This window comes from Bombina bombina, chromosome 2, assembly GCF_027579735.1.
Source record: "Bombina bombina isolate aBomBom1 chromosome 2, aBomBom1.pri, whole genome shotgun sequence".
Classification (NCBI taxonomy): domain Eukaryota; kingdom Metazoa; phylum Chordata; class Amphibia; order Anura; family Bombinatoridae; genus Bombina; species Bombina bombina.
Window position 1 is genome coordinate 1103662908 of NC_069500.1, and position 17500 is coordinate 1103680407.

At 37.1% G+C, this 17500-nt stretch overlaps 1 protein-coding gene across 1 annotated transcript in view; it reads left to right on the forward strand.

Annotated features, from left to right (window-relative positions):
- Nucleotides 1-17500, forward strand: part of FHDC1 (FH2 domain containing 1) — a 75639-nt gene that overhangs the window by 57718 nt on the left and 421 nt on the right. The window contains exons 9-12 of the mRNA XM_053703749.1: nucleotides 1716-1786; nucleotides 4682-4799; nucleotides 13785-13949; nucleotides 15009-17500. The exon at nucleotides 15009-17500 is cut by the window's right edge and continues 421 nt beyond it. Coding sequence (XP_053559724.1) covers nucleotides 1716-1786; nucleotides 4682-4799; nucleotides 13785-13949; nucleotides 15009-17030 — 2376 coding nt within the window. The 3' untranslated portion in view covers nucleotides 17031-17500. The remainder of the gene's footprint in view (nucleotides 1-1715; nucleotides 1787-4681; nucleotides 4800-13784; nucleotides 13950-15008) is intronic.

Below are 17500 nucleotides of genomic sequence, written 5' to 3' on the forward strand. Positions count from 1 at the left end.
TTGCAATAAATGATTTACTTTAGGATCCTCACTTATGTTAAAAATTGCACAAGAAAAACTTAGCAAAGTGAAAGGTGATTCTTTTTTGTGTATGTAAGTCTTAAAATTAATGTTTTTTATGCACATTTTACCTGCGTCTCAATGTGTATGTATATGTGTATATATGTATGTGTGTGTTTGTATATGTGTATATATGTATGTGTGTTTGTATATGTGTATATATGTATGTGTGTGTGCATATGTATATGTGTATATATGTATCTCTGTATGTATATGTGTATGTATGTATATGTGTATGTATATGTGTATATATGTATGTGTTTGTATATGTGTATATATGTATGTGTGTGTATATATGTATCTCTGTGTATATATGTATGTGTGTGTATGTATATGTGTATGTATGTATATGTGTATATATGTATGTATATGTGTATATATGTGTGTGTGTATATATGTATGTATATATGTGTGTATATGTATATGTGTATATATGTATGTATATGTGTGTATATGTATATGTGTATATATGTATGTGGGTGTGTATATGTGTGTATGTATATGTGTGTGTATATATGTGTGTATGTATATATGTGTATATATGTATATGTGTGTGTGTGTGTATATATATATATATATATATATATATATATATATATATATCTGTGTGTATGTACATATACAGAGCATTTAAAAAAATAATAATAAAGGCTTAAAATGGCTACTGAATCTTGTACCAATCATAACCTCTTATTCTGGTATTCTGATTTTTTTTTTTTTTTTTTTTTTTTAAAAAAACACTTCCCAAAGTTGCTTACCTCAGATAGGGAGGACAAAACATCCATATTGACTATGTCTAAAGGAAGCTGTATGTTGTAAATGCTATGGATGTAACAATACTGAATCAGTCCACCAAAAGGGTTACATTTTTTTATGGATAAACATAGTAATGATCTTATTATTATTTTTTTTAACAAATCTCCCGGCAGATTTTGTTGGAATAAAATATAAATGTTGAAATGTAATGCAGACGTTGTTTATTAGTTAATATATAAATTCATGGAGACAATTTCTAATTCCTATAATAATACATCAGAGCAGATACACATCAATTTTTTTGTGTGTGCAGTTTTATGCAGTGCTGACTTCTTTTTCCCCAGTCATTAAATCTCTAGAAGTGCAGCCATTTCATTTTAACGTTTCATCCCTTAGTGGTATCTCCCTGAGATTTGGTTATTTCAGTTCCCACGCAGGAGGTTTAATTTCCGCAATCTTCAAGTCTTTTTTACAGCTTTAGTAGTTCTTTTTGAAAGTACAAGTTTTTACACCTAACACTTCCTATTCAGTAAATTTGCCTTTGAAGGGAAGTTGCTCCACATCAATGAAGAGATTTTTTTTGTTACCACCCATGGTGTATGTTTGAGTTATCCTGATTCATTTTGGCATATAAGTAGCAGAATGTATTTTAGACTTTTTATTTTCTTATACACACAAATATAGTAGAGGTATTTTAAGAAAGTGATTGATATTTATATTATCATTATTTTTTATTAGAAGTTTTTATTTTCTATCAGTAGAAGGTTATGATTTTTTATTTAAATTTTACACAGGGTTTCTTATTTTTGTAATCCTTGTCATGATTTTTTAATGAAGTTGCAATTTTTTTTTAATATAAATAGTAGACTTTTTTTATTTTTTTTTCTATTTTACAACAGGAAGCCCAAAAGAAAGATGCAACTCTCTTGACGTTCTCCGAAAAGCTGCAACATGTTAATGAAGCTGCCAGGTGAGTTTTTTTTTCAGCTCAATGACTCATTTTATGGCTACTGGGTAATGTCCTCAGATTGTCACGTGTTTTGGCTGGGATGCTGTAGTCTTTAGAAATCTTAAACATTCTAGTTTTCCTTTTGGGGTGCTCAAATATGTTATTAATATAAAATTGATTTCATTCCGTATCTTATCTTTATATTCATATCTATATTATGTTTTTTGTTTATTTTAATGATTTTAATCTTTTTAGGTTGATCAAAATGAGCCATATTTTAAACAAATGTTCTGTGTTAAACATGGATTATCAAATATTTATAATTTGTAAATAATAGATACACAAACTTGGTGCAATTTGGGAGTAGGAGATACCATAATTGCCAGACAGAGAGATCTCCCATGTAGGATTAAAAATCAGTCCCTCTGTTATGGTTGTAATTTTTCTAATGGTAATCAATAAAAACTCTTAAAGGGACATGAAACGCGTATATGCGCCCCTGTACGCCTCAGCTTTGATAAATCTAGCCCTAAGTGCTGTTGCATTGTCTTATGTGCTGGTTGATTATGCAATTCTACTTTTATTTCATGGTCCTTTTTAAAGGGACATTAAACACTTTGAGATGGTAATATAAAATGATAAATTGTATATATAAAACAGCTCTGCAATATACTTTCATTATTTATTTTGTCCTCTTTGCCTGTAATTCCATTCTGAAATTGTGAGCTTTTCAGTTCCTGTTAGAAATGGAAGTGCAGAACACTGTTAAATCCAGCACAACCATTGGCTGCTCTAGTGACTTATTTATAACTGTCCCTAATTGGCCACAGCAGAGAAGGTAACACAAGTTACAACATGGCAGCTCCCAGTGTTTTATAGACACTAAAACTTTACACTTATTTTGTCACTTTTTAAACAACTCCTGAAACGTTAAAAAATACATCTACATGTTAGTCATGGACTAATCTTTTCTTTGAATGCATCATTCTATCTAGCTTGTATTTAGTGTTTAATGTCCCTTTAATGTATGTTGAGAATTCCTGGTTTCACCTCCTGCTGAAAGGGACATAAAACCCCATTTTTTTTCTTTCATGATTCAGATCGGACATACCATTTTATACCACTTTTCAATTTACTTCCATTATCAAATTGTCTTCATTATCTTGTTATCTTTTGTTAAAAAGCAGGATGGTAAGCTCAGGAGTGTGCACCTGTCTGTAGCACTATAGGGCAGCTGTTTTTTCAACCGTGTTATACAATAGCAAGAGCACTAGATGGCAACACTATTTCCTGTCATGTAATTCTCCAGACTTATATGCACGCTTCCCATCTAGAGATCTGTTCCACAAAAAATAACATGAAAACGACGCAAATTTGTTAATAGAAGTAAATTGGAAACTTTTTTTTAAATTGGGTCTATGAGTCATGAAAGAAAAAAATGTGTTTTTCATGTCCCTTTAAAGAGACATAATAAAAGTGAAAAATGTTAGTTATCTGAAGCAACTGGGCAATGCTGTTTGTGTTTACACCCTAGAAATAAACACATGGTTAACTCACCTCTACAGCACAAAATGCAGTACTGGCAAACACATCTGGTGAGCCAATGACAAGTGGGAAATATGTGTAAGCTCCAATCACTAGCTAGCATTGTTGCTGCTGAGCATATGTACAAATGCTTTTCAACAAGAAAATGGAAGGTCTTAAAATGAGGAGAAATGTCTAAATCATAGAAGTTTAATTTTGACTTTCAGCCTTTTAATGTAAAATGAAACTTATGGAATTTCCACTAAGACGTATGGAATTACCCTGCATTTTATGTTTGATTGCGAATTTAAACTCCAGAATTTTTTTCAGGCAAAAATAAAAATATTTTTAACGTGTGTAAATGCTAAACTTTCATATGCATGACAGAAACATTTTGAGTACTATGTCCCTATTTCAGTCTCTCTCTCTCTCTCTCTCTCTCTCTCTCTCTCTCTCTCTCTCTCTCTCTCTCTCTCTCTCTCTCTCTCTCTCTCTCTCTTTCTCTTTTTCTTTTTCTTTCTTCTTTTTTCTCTCTTTCTCTCTCTTCTTTTTTCTCTCTTTCTCTCTCCTTTTTTCTCTCTTTCTCTCTCTTCTTTTTTCTCTCTTTCTCTCTCTTCTTTTTTCTCTCTTTCTCTCTCTTCTTTTTTCTCTCTTTCTCTCTCTTCTTTTTTCTCTCTTTTCTCTCTTCTTTTTTCTCTCTTTTCTCTCTCTTCTTTTTTCTCTCTTTCGCTCTCTCTTCTTTTTTCTCTCTTTCGCTCTCTCTTCTTTTTTCTCTCTTTCTCTCTCTTCTTTTTTCTCTCTCTTTTTCTCTCTCTTTCTCTCTCTTCTTTTTTCTCTCTCTTTTTCTCTCTCTTCTTTTTTCTCTCTTTCTCTCTCTTCTTTTTTCTCTCTTTCTCCCCTCACCCATTTGCAAGAACACTAGATGGCAGCACTATTTCCTGCCATTTAGTGCTCCAGACACCTACATAGGCATCTCTTTAACAAAGAATACCATGGTTAGAATTCAAATTTGATAATATAAGTAAATTGGAAACTTTTTTTCTTTTTTTTTCTGAATCACAAAAGAAAATATTTGGGTTTCATATCACTTTAAACAAACAAAGTACAAAAATGTGTCTTTACTCTTCGTTTACAAGAGTGGAGATATGCGTGTTGCAGTGTTGATATTAATATGTAATTTGTTGTTGGTCTTTTAAAGCAATTAGTAACCAAACATATACAACCAGTCTATAGTGAGTTAACGTGTTGCTTACTCCCTCCTTATCGTCTGTTTGCCTTTGCTAAGCAGGGATGGTTATATTTACTGTACAGGCGTTCTGATGTCCAGTCCAACATTACATGTTGTAGTACAGCTGCTGATCTATATGGGTTAAATGTTATTTCTCTCTTCAGATTATCCGTGGATAACATTGATGCAGAATTAAAGTCCTTGACAACAAAAACGAAATCTGTCAAAGACCACGTCAGGCAGGATCCTGAACTCTTGCAGCAAATGGAGAATTTTCTTCAGGTATTGTCATGATGTCTCACATTCCATATAATGTTCTCTTTCCAAATCCTGTGTGCAGCGATGGTAGGTCTGTACCATTCTGGTAGGTCTGGATCATCCTCTGATATCACAAACGTACTATTGCCACAGCAGTTCTACTGCTACATTGTCATAAAGACTTTAAAGGAACAGGACCAGCTAAAAATATATTACAAAAATGTTTCTATTCAAAATTGAAACCATGCACATTTTCAGTTTTCACCAATATGTCTCTTTTAACATATCACATGAGCATTGGAAATGCATACTCCATGTTTCACAAGCCTAACCCTGCTACATTGTACATATTGTTTAATCACTGTAGTAGCTAGTTTATATCTGTCACTATTTAGCCTTAGTGGAGGAGATGCAAGGTTTTTATAAAGGCTTTTTCCCTGTATTGCAAAAAATGCAGATTTTGCTAATAAAGTAAGAGTTTTAAACCATTTATTTTGTATGCAGTATTTTCCAATCCAGTGTGAAAGAGTAAGATATTGTTGTGAAAGGTGCATTATGGGGATTTGTAATACCACCTGAAAGACCCCATAAATTTAAAAGGGCATTAAAGTTAAAATTAAAGTTCTATGATTCAGGTAGATTATACCATTTTAAGACCCTTTTCAGTTAACTTCCATTATCAAATTTACTTTGTTATTTTGGTATCTTTTTTTGAAAACCTTACCAAGGTAGGCATAGGGCAAAATTGATTAAAGGGACATAATACTCATATGCTAAATCACTTGAAACTGATGCAGTATAAATGTAAAAAGCTGATAGGAAAATATCACCTGAGCATCTCTATGTAAAAAAGGAATATATTTTACCTCACAATTTCCTCAGTTCAACAGAGTAAGTTCTGTGTACAAAGTTATACTCAGTGCACGAGGCTCATCCTTTCAGCTGTCCCAGGACAGACATACTAATATGCTGCTTAGAAATCCTTTCCAATGGGATGTGGCTACTGAAGAACTTTTGAGGTAAAATATCTTTCTTTTTTACATAGAGATGTTAGGGGATATTTCTCCAACATTGGTGTGTCCGGTCCACGGCGTCATCCTTACTTGTGGGATATTCTCTTCCCCAACAGGAAATGGCAAAGAGTCCCAGCAAAGCTGGCCATATAGTCCCTCCTAGGCTCCGCCCACCCCAGTCATTCTCTTTGCCGTTGCACAGGCAACATCTCCACGGAGATGGTTAAGAGTTTTTTGGTGTTTAAATGTAGTTTTTATTCTTCTATCAAGTGTTTGTTATTTTAAAATAGTGCTGGTATGTACTATTTACTCTGAAACAGAAAAGGATGAAGATTTCTGTTTGTGAGAGGAAGATGATTTTAGCAGACAGTAACTAAAATCGATTGCTGTTTCCACATAGGACTGTTGAGATGAAGTAACTTCAGTTGGGGGAAACAGCAGACTTTTCTGCTTAAGGTATGACTAGCCATATTTCTAACAAGACCATGTAATGCTGGAAGGCTGTCATTTCCCCTCATGGGGACCGGTAAGCCATTTTCTTAGTCAAACAAACAGAATAAAGGGCTTAATATGGGCTAAAAAACTGGTAGACATTTTTATGGGCTAAATCGATTGCTTTATTTGGGCATTTTATTCATATTTATGTTGACAATTTGCATTTATAAACTTGGGGAACGTTTATTAAACGGCAGGCACTGTGTTAGACACCTTTTCCAGTCAGGGGGCCTTCCTAGTTATAGACTGAGCCTCATTTTCGCGCCATTACTGCGCAGTTGTTTTTTGAGAGCAGGGCATGCAGATGCATGTGTGAGGATCTAAAAATTGCTGGAAAAGCTTCTAGAAGGCGTCAATTGGTATCGTATTCCCCTCTGGGCTTGGTTGGGTCTCAGCAAAGACTATAGCTGGGACTGTATAGGGGTTAAATTTATAAACGGCTCCGGTTCCGTTATTTTAAGGGTTAAAGCTCTGAAATTTGGTGTTCAATGCTATTAATGCTTTAAGACACTGTGGTGAAATTTGTGGTAATTTTTGAACAATTCCTTCATACTTTTTCACATATTCAGTAATAAAGTGTTTTCTGTTTAAAATTTAAAGAGACAGTAACGGTTTTGTTTTAAAACGTTTTTTGTGCTTTGTTGACAAGTTTAAGCCTGTTTAACATGTCTGTACCTTCAGATAAGCTATGTTCTATATGTATGAAAGCCAATGTGTCTCCCCATTTAAATTTATGTGATAATTGTGCCATAGCGTCCAAACAAAGTAAGGACAGTACTGCCACAGATAATGAAATTGCCCAAGATAATTCCTCAGATGAGGGGAGTAAACATGATACTACATCATCTCCTACTGTGTCTACACCAGTTTTGCCCATGCAGGAGGCCCCTAGTACATCTAGTGCGCCAATGCTTATTACCATGCAACAATTAACGGCTGTAATGGATAACTCCATAGCAAATATTTTATCCAAAATGCCTACTTATCAGAGAAAGCGCGATTGCTCTGTTTTAAACACTGAAGAGCAGGAGGGCGCTGATGATAATTGTTCTGTCATACTCTCACACCAATCTGAAGGGGCCATGAGGGAGGTTTTGTCAGATGGAGAAATCTCAGATTCAGGAAAGATTTCTCAACAAGCTAAACCTGATATTGTGACATTTAAATTTAAATTAGAACATCTCCGCGCACTGCTTAAGGAGGTGTTATCTACTCTGGATGATTGTGACAACTTGGTCATTCCAGAGAAATTATGCAAGATGGACAAGTTCCTAGAGGTTCCGGTGCACCCCGACGCTTTTCCTATACCCAAGCGGGTGGCGGACATAGTAAATAAGGAGTGGGAAAAGCCCGGCATACCTTTTGTTCCCCCCCCTATATTTAAGAAATTATTTCCTATGGTCGACCCCAGAAAGGACTTCTGGCAGACAGTCCCTAAGGTCGAGGGGGCAGTTTCTACTCTAAACAAACGCACTACTATTCCTATCGAAGATAGTTGTGTTTTCAAAGATCCTATGGATAAAAAATTGGAAGGTTTGCTTAAAAAGATTTTTGTACAGCAAGGTTACCTTCTACAACCAATTTCGTGCATTGTTCCTGTCACTACAGCAGCGTGGTTCTGGTTCGAGGAACTAGAAAAGTCGCTCAGTAGAGAGACTCCATATGAGGAGGTTATGGACAGAGTTCACGCACTTAAATTGGCTAACTCTTTTATTTTAGATGCCGCTTTGCAATTAGCTAGATTAGCGGCGAAAAATTCAGGGTTTGCTATCGTGGCGCGCAGAGCGCTTTGGCTAAAGTCTTGGTCAGCGGATGTGTCATCCAAGACAAAATTGCTTAACATCCCTTTCAAAGGTAAAACTCTATTTGGACCAGAATTGAAAGAGATTATTTCAGACATCACTGGGGGAAAGGGCCACGCCCTTCCACAAGATAGGTCTTTCAAGGCTAAAAATAAGTCTAATTTTCGTCCCTTTCGCAATTTCAGGAACGGACCGGCCTCTAATTCTGCATCCTCTAAGCAAGAGGGTAATGCCTCACAACCCAAACCAGCCTGGAAACCGATGCAAGGCTGGAACAAGGGTAAGCAGGCCAAGAAGCCTGCCGCTGCTAACAAAACAGCATGAAGGAGTAGCCCCCGATCCGGGACCGGATCTAGTGGGGGGCAGACTCTCTCTCTTTGCTCAGGCTTGGGCAAGAGATGTTCAGGATCCCTGGGCGCTAGAAATAGTTTCTCAAGGTTATCTCCTGGAATTCAAGGAACTACCCCCAAGGGGAAGGTTCCACATGTCTCACTTATCCTCAAACCAAATAAAGAGACAGGCATTCTTACTTTGTGTAGAAGACCTGTTAAAGATGGGAGTGATACACCCAGTTCCAATAAAGGAACAAGGAATGGGATTTTATTCCAATCTGTTCGTAGTTCCCAAAAAAGAGGGAACTTTCAGACCAATTTTGGATTTGAAGATCCTAAACAAATTTCTCAGGGTACCATCGTTCAAGATGGAAACCATTCGAACGATTCTACCCACTATCCAGGAAAGTCAATTTATGACTACCGTGGATCTAATGGATGCGTACCTACATATTCCTATCCACAAAGAACATCATCAGTTCCTAAGGTTCGCTTTTCTGGACAAGCATTACCAGTTTGTGGCCCTCCCATTCGGGTTAGCCACTGCTCCAAGGATTTTCACAAAGGTGCTAGGGTCCCTTCTAGCGGTTCTAAGACAGAGGGGCATTGCAGTAGTACCTTACTTGGACGACATTCTAATACAAGCGTCGTCCCTGTCAAAAGCAAAGGCTCATACAGACATAGTTCTAGCCTTTCTCAGATCACACGGATGGAAGGTGAACATAGAAAAAAGTTCTCTGTCTCCGTCGACAAGAGTTCCCTTCTTGGGAACAATAATAGATTCCTTAGAAATTAGGATTTTTCTGACAGAGGTCAGAAAATCAAAACTTCTAAGCTCTTGTCAAGTGCTTCATTCTGTTCCTCGTCCTTCCATAGCGCAGTGCATGGAAGTAGTAGGGTTGATGGTTGCAGCAATGGACATAGTTCCTTTTGCACGAATTCATCTAAGACCATTACAACTGTGCATGCTCAAACAGTGGAATGGGGACTATACAGACTTGTCTCCAATGATTCAAGTAGATCAGAAGACCAGAGATTCACTCCGTTGGTGGCTGACCCTGGACCATCTGTCCCAGGGAATGAGCTTCCGCAGACCAGAGTGGGTCATTGTCACGACCGACGCCAGTCTAGTGGGCTGGGCCCGGTCTGGGAATCCCTAAAAGCTCAGGGTCTATGGTCTCGGGAAGAGTCTCTTCTCCCGATAAACATTCTGGAACTGAGAGCGATATTCAATGCTCTCAGGGCTTGGCCTCAACTAGCAAAGGCCAGATTCATAAGGTTCCAATCAGACAACATGACGACCGTTGCGTATATCAATCATCAGGGGGGTACAAGGAGTTCCCTGGCGATGAAAGAAGTGACCAAGATAATTCAATGGGCGGAGGATCACTCCTGCCACCCGTCTGCGATCCACATCCCAGGTGTAGAAAACTGGGAGGCGGATTTTCTGAGTCGTCAGACATTCCATCCGGGGGAGTGGGAACTCCATCCGGAGATCTTTGCCCAAATAACTCAATTATGGGGCATTCCAGACATGGATCTGATGGCGTCTCGTCAGAACTTCAAGGTTCCTTGCTACGGGTCCAGATCCAGGGATCCCAAGGCGACTCTAGTAGATGCACTAGTAGCACCTTGGACCTTCAACCTAGCTTATGTATTTCCACCGTTTCCTCTCATTCCCAGGCTGGTAGCCAGGATCAATCAGGAGAGGGCCTCGGTGAGCTTGATAGCTCCTGCGTGGCCACGCAGGACTTGGTATGCAGACCTGGTGAATATGTCATCGGCTCCACCATGGAAGCTACCTTTGAGACAGGACCTTCTTGTTCAGGGTCCATTCGAACATCCAAATCTGGTCTCCCTCCAGCTGACGGCTTGGAGATTGAACGCTTGATTCTATCGAAGCGTGGGTTTTCAGATTCTGTGATAGATACTCTGGTTCAGGCCAGAAAACCGGTAACTAGAAAGATTTACCATAAAATATGGAAAAAATATATCTGTTGGTGTGAATCCAAAGGATTCCCATGGGATAAGATAAAAATTCCTAAGATTCTCTCCTTTCTACAAGAAGGTTTGGAGAAAGGATTATCTGCAAGTTCTCTAAAGGGACAGATCTCTGCTTTATCTGTCTTACTACACAAAAGACTGGCAGCTGTGCCAGATGTTCAAGCATTTGTTCAGGCTCTGGTTAGGATCAAGCCTGTTTACAGACCTTTGACTCCCCCCTGGAGTCTAAATCTAGTTCTTTCAGTTCTTCAAGGGGTTCCGTTTGAACCTTTACATTCCATAGATATTAAGTTACTATCTTGGAAAGTTTTGTTTTTGGTTGCTATTTCTTCTGCTAGAAGAGTTTCAGAGTTATCTGCTCTGCAGTGTTCTCCGCCCTATCTGGTGTTCCATGCAGATAAGGTGGTTTTGCGTACTAAGCCTGGTTTTCTTTCGAAGGTTGTTTCTAACAAGAATATTAACCAGGAGATAGTTGTACCTTCTTTATGTCCGAATCCAGTTTCAAAGAAGGAACGTTTGTTACACAATTTGGACGTAGTCCGTGCTCTAAAATTCTATTTAGAGGCTACAAAAGATTTCAGACAAACATCTTCTTTGTTTGTTGTCTATTCTGGTAAAAGGAGAGGTCAAAAAGCGACTTCTACCTCTCTTTCCTTTTGGCTTAAAAGCATCATCCGATTGGCTTATGAGACTGCCGGACGGTAGCCTCCTGAAAGAATCACAGCTCACTCCACTAGGGCTGTGGCTTCCACATGGGCCTTCAAGAACGAGGCTTCTGTTGACCAGATATGTAAGGCAGCGACTTGGTCTTCACTGCACACTTTTGCCAAATTTTACAAATTTGATACTTTTGCTTCTTCGGAGGCTATTTTTGGGAGAAAGGTTTTGCAAGCTGTGGTGCCTTCCGTTTAGGTAACCTGATTTGCTCCCTCCCTTCATCCGTGTCCTAAAGCTTTGGTATTGGTTCCCACAAGTAAGGATGACGCCGTGGACCGGACACACCAATGTTGGAGAAAACAGAATTTATGCTTACCTGATAAATTACTTTCTCCAACGGTGTGTCCGGTCCACGGCCCGCCCTGGTTTTTTAATCAGGTCTGATGAATTATTTTCTCTAACTACAGTCACCACGGTACCATATGGTTTCTCCTATATATATTTCCTCCTGTCCGTCGGTCGAATGACTGGGGTGGGCGGAGCCTAGGAGGGACTATATGGCCAGCTTTGCTGGGACTCTTTGCCATTTCCTGTTGGGGAAGAGAATATCCCACAAGTAAGGATGACGCCGTGGACCGGACACACCGTTGGAGAAAGTAATTTATCAGGTAAGCATAAATTCTGTTTTTCTAGTCCGCTTTTTACAGCTATGCTGCATCACTTTCAAGTGTTTAAACATTTGGGTATTAAGGCCCTTTAAGCTCGCGATTATTTCCGCAATAGATCGCAATGTTTGAAGTAAAAAATGTCGCCAGTATTTATCAAAATTCTAGAGACATTTTTTGGGACAAATTCTTTTTGCCATGTCAAGCGAATGGCTGATCTAGTTTTCTTGCGTAAATATAGTTTTTTACTTTATCAATCTTAAAGTGTCAGTAAACTTTAAAAATAATGTTATATAATTCTGCACATAGTGCAGAATTATATAACATTATATTAGCCAAACATTTATAAAACATAATATACCCTATTAATTAAAAAAAAAAAACCCCGTTGTTTTACAGACCCGCTCTCTGTACTCTGCTGAGCGGGTCACAGCCCGGCCCGACGGCGCCATAGCACTAAGTGCAGCTCGCTCCTGCTGTCTGACAGAGCAGGAGCGAGCTGCACTTAGTCTTATGGCGCGGTCGGGCCGGGCTGTGACTATACAGCTGGCCCGATGCGCTGAGTAAATATAACAGACCCGATCAGCAGAGTACAGAGAGCGGGTCTGTAAAACAACGTTTTAAAAAAAAAAAAATTAATAGGGTATATTATGTTTTATAAATGTTTGGCTAACATAATGTTATATAATTCTGCACTATGTGCAGAATTATATAACATTATTTTTAAGGTTTACTGTCCCTTTAACTTTAGCCACCTGTAAATGGTTTTATTGTTTTTATCCTATTATAACAGAATAAATTAATCACGTGAGTTAATACAAGAATTAGGCATTTCCAGACAACTTATTCACATATATTAAAGACTTGCGAATGGTCATGAGTCAGTTTGTTCGCACATATGAAATGTTGCTACTTTATTGGCGCATAACCTTTTATAAACATTGTGATATAATTTTGTTAGTTTTTTTTTTTTTTTTTTAAATGAAAAGCATGAGAATTTTCTTATTCTCACTTTGATAAATTTTGTCCTTAGGAGCAGTAATGTACTACTGTAAGCTAGCTACTGATTCAGGGGTAAACACTAATGTCTCTTGTCATTGGCTCACACGAGCTACGTTCCAGTTATGCATTGCTGCTCCTGGAGCTATTTGTAGGGGTTAAACAAATAGTGATATACAAGCAATAGTGTAATAATATAATGGACACATTAGGGCATTTTCTTTTTATACCTTTTTGTCCTTTTTATTTGACCATCTACTTTTTCCATATCCCCATACCTATCGTGCCAAACCTATTATATCTAAAGCTATTTTATTTTAGTCATCAAGGGTGTCCGAATACTGTGATTGTGGAGAAATAAATATTGTTAAAAATAAACTATAATGTCAATACTACACGTGTGTGTGTGTATGTATGTATATATATATATGTGTGTGCGTGTGTGTGTATGTATGTGTGTGTGTGTGTATATATATATATATATATATATGTATATGTATGTGTGTGTGAGTATATATATGTATATGTGTGTGTGTATATATATGTATATGTGTGTGTGTATATATATGTATGTGTGTGTGTGTGTATATATATATATATATATATATATATATATATATATATATATATATATATATATATATTTCATTTTGCTTTGTGCTTAATTAAATTATAATTTTTAGTTGCTTATTTCTTTTCTATTCCTGTGTGCTAGGGTAGAATTTACTATGGTGTGTGTTTGGATTTTAACAAGATTCAATAAAGACTTTGGATTTTACTTTTACTCTATTGGTGCTGCCTGTTAATCCTTTGTCGCCGTCCCTGTTGAAGTTATTTCTTTTCTAATACATATCAATTTTGAATGCATCTCTTTTGTTTTGTTTTGCATGTGTCTACATATATCTTGTATAGACATTGTATATATATATAAATTCATATGTTTGTTGTAAGAATTCTAAACCTTTTCACATTTATATTTGCAGACACCCTGTATTTTTGTGTCTGACATGTTTACTAAGGGTTCATGCTTTCTGTATTATAGGTTGCTGTGAAAGAGCTGAAAGAGCTGGAGAGGCAAAGATCCGACCTAGAAAAAGAGGGACACATGCTTATTGATTTCTTCTGTGAAGATAAAGAAACCATGAAACTTGATGAATGCTTCCAGATATTCAGAGATTTCTGTGACAAGTTTAATAAAGCTGTGAAGGTAAGGTACAATTTAATGAATGTTGTACATGTTCACGGTATTTAAAAATTAAGAAAAAGAACACAAATATGAATTAGCAGTTATACATTTAGCTTTTTATATTCTTGTCATACTCTTAAAGTGAAGGTAAATTTCAGACTATAATGAATGTTGCAATGAAAAATATATTAGTAAAACCACATTTTTTTATTTTTTTAAGTCTGTGTGTATATATTTATAATGTAATAAAAGATTTATAATCCTTATTGGTATTGTTTGTTCCTCTTTTGACTGGGCTGTGATATATAGAGCAGTCAAATCCACTCTCTACTTAGGCTTTCTAAGGGCTTTAAAAGGACTGGACTTAAAGGGATACTGAACCCACATTTTTTTCTTTCATGATTCAGATAGAGCATGCAATTTTAAGCAACTTTTTAATTTACTCCTACTTTTAATTTTTCTCCGTACTCTTGGAATCTTTTTTTAAAAAAGCAGGAATGTAAGCTTACGAGCTGGCCCATCTTTAGTTCAGCACCTAGGTTGTACTTGCTGATTGGTGGCTAAATGGTATTCACCAATCAGCAAGCGCTATCCAGGGTCTGAACCAAAAATGGTCCGGTTCGTAAGCTTACATTCCTGCTTTTACAAATAAAGATAGCAAGAAAATGAAGAAATATTGATAATAGGAGTAAATTAGAAAGTTGCTTAAAATTGCATGCTCTTTTTGAATCATGAAAGAAAGAAATTTGGGTTCAGTATTCCTTTAAAGATTGTCAAATGACACACATGTTGATTGGATGTTGACTGGAATTGTAATTAAAAAATAAAAAGAGTTCATCCAAGTGGGCAGGCATAACATTGCAATAGAAGCATTACTATATCAACTTATTTAACCCTTTCACAATGGATTAAAAAAAAAGTAGACATATACTTTTTTTAATGGTAAAGATTACAAATATAGCATTTAATTAGTTCAAGTTTACCGTCACTTTAAATATTGTGAATTTCTGGCAAACATGTCTTTAGTAACACAAACCAGTGTAGATTTCTAATTTTCCTTTTTATCTTAATACTTTTAAGGAGAACAAGGAGAGAGAAGTACAACATCTTCGGCAACAGAAGCGATTGAAGGAACTAGAACAAAAACGGCATTCCTGGGTAGCTGGGGACAATGGAGGATTTGGAAGGAGTAGTAGTGAAAATGATGTGGAATTACTGGCAAAAAATGGACTTGAAGACTTCTTACCTTTCCTTCAGCAAAGACCACAAAGTCCTTTAAGTAGGAATAGTAGTTCAAGGCGTTCCCGCCTCTCCTTAGGAGTCACAGCAGAACGAGAACTTCAAATGTACTTGGAAGCTCCAGAAGGTGATGAAACCAGCAAATTTAACAGTCTACCCAGAGCTAACTCACGCCAGCCACGACCATCAGTAGCTTGGATGGATCCCAAAGAGAAAAAAGATCCAAATAAACTTAAATTGCACTTTAATAAAAATGAAGCCTTCAACAGCCTGCATCCATTACCAACAGTGCTTATAAGTAGTTTAGAAGATGACCAGGATGCAAATACTGCCATTACTAACATGAATTGCAAATTGGAAGACACAGACCGCAACAATAACAGACCACATGTTTACCAGCCTAGAGATGATAATCCTCACACAAAGCCTCCTCCTCTAAGTCCCCTGGCAATAAGTGTGGAAGAACATGAATTAGTTAAGCAATTAAAACAATTTGATTTGCAAGATTCTGTGAATGAAAATTTAGAAGACCAATGTTCAACTGAACCTTCAGAAGATTTGAGCATCAGTTCATTAAGCAGTGCTGATGATGACAATACATTCTTACCCAGCAATAACACCAAAGACATCATCACTGACCCAAAACGCTCAAAACATGGCAGTGATATAATAGCAGCTCCTAAAAGTGTCAATGCTAACACATCTGTAAATTCAAGTAATTTTGATAGAGAAGGGCACAAATCATTGTTTTATGTCGCAGGAAGTACTGATAGCTCATTAGCATTGAACTGCTCTGAGGGACAAAATGTAGAATGTGAGACAGAAGACCAAAAAATCAGCAAAAAAGAGTCTTTAGATGGTAATCGGCCCTTGTATCTAAGCCCAAAGTCATTTGATTATGGTCAATCTGGTTGTAAAGTTGATGATACTAAAAAGACCAATTATTCCAAGGAAAATAGTGTAAAAGGAAAAGATCTTTTTAAAAGAAGTTCCTCATTAAGAGAGAGAACCCCTAGCTCCACAAAGACTTATAATAGTCGTCCTAGTAATCCTGCCACAACAAAACCTGTACGTATGCTGAATGATTCAGAGCATGAGACTATGAGAAAAGTTGTCCCCATTTCCAAGTCCACCACACGAAGCAGTATAAAGCGTACAGAACGAAGAAGCTCTGTCCGAGATACAAGTGTCAATGAAATAAAACCAACAAACCGCCAATCAATTAGAGCAAAAAATGAAAACTTGCCTAAAAGTTCCTCTAAGCCCAACACGCCTACAGAGGAACCACAGCTGCAAAGAGGAGATAGTTTCATATCAAATAGTTCTCGTTTTCAGAGAGACCAGCCTCAACTCAGAAATTCTTTCAAAAAGCCAGCAGCAAAGCCAGTTAGAAATGTTCCTAAATCAAAGTTAGATGAGACAAAAATATGTCGCACAAATAGCAAAGTTGTAAACAGTTCAGAACCTACCAAAACTCCACCTGCTGCTAGTGTCAAAACTTCAACATCAACCCCAAGCTTTGCAAGGAACACTATAGCATCTTCCTCTCGGCGTGCAAAGGATGCTCCACCATCACCACCAGCAAAACCCACAAATTTTACTAGATCTAGTTCCCTCCGGCAGTCTAAGGGAAAGGTTGAGCAAATGACTAAGGATACAAATCCAAAGGATAATGGCAGCGTGGTTACACCCAAAAGAATTAATAGTGTGAAAGTTAATGTAAGGACAACAGGTTCTGTTAACAGCTCCACAATCAAGTCTGACACTGTACCAAATGATACAAATATGGTGGATAAATCTTTAAAACTTAAGGACACAAGCAAGGGCACATTGGGTAAAATATTAAAACCTTTACTGAAGTGAGTGTTATGTAATTGAATGTTTTATGGTATATTGACAACCCCTATTTGGGCGACTATATGACAGAGGGAGGCAATCTGCCATTTTCACAGCTATGTGGATATTCCCTGCAGATAATAATTTTGGATTGCAACGGGACACACACATTGTGTCTGAAAGTGTACTTGTATACTGTTTTTGCAGAATCATGAAGGAATTAAGACGACCAGGAAGAAAATGCAAGTTGTATTACCCAGTTGCTATGGTTAAAGCAAATCTTTGTTTGAGTCATGAGAGGATTCTACTATAATGTTAAGAATTCTAAGGGGCATTTGTACCCCCAGAAAGTACAAGTATGTTACTAATATTGAGTGGCTGCTTTTGGCTAATGGAAGCATTGCTTTTGCAGATATTGACTGAAATTGAAAGACTCTGCTGGGTGGAGTCTTTGTCTCTAGCGATTTGAATGGTGTAAGTGTATTTTTTTTTTTTTT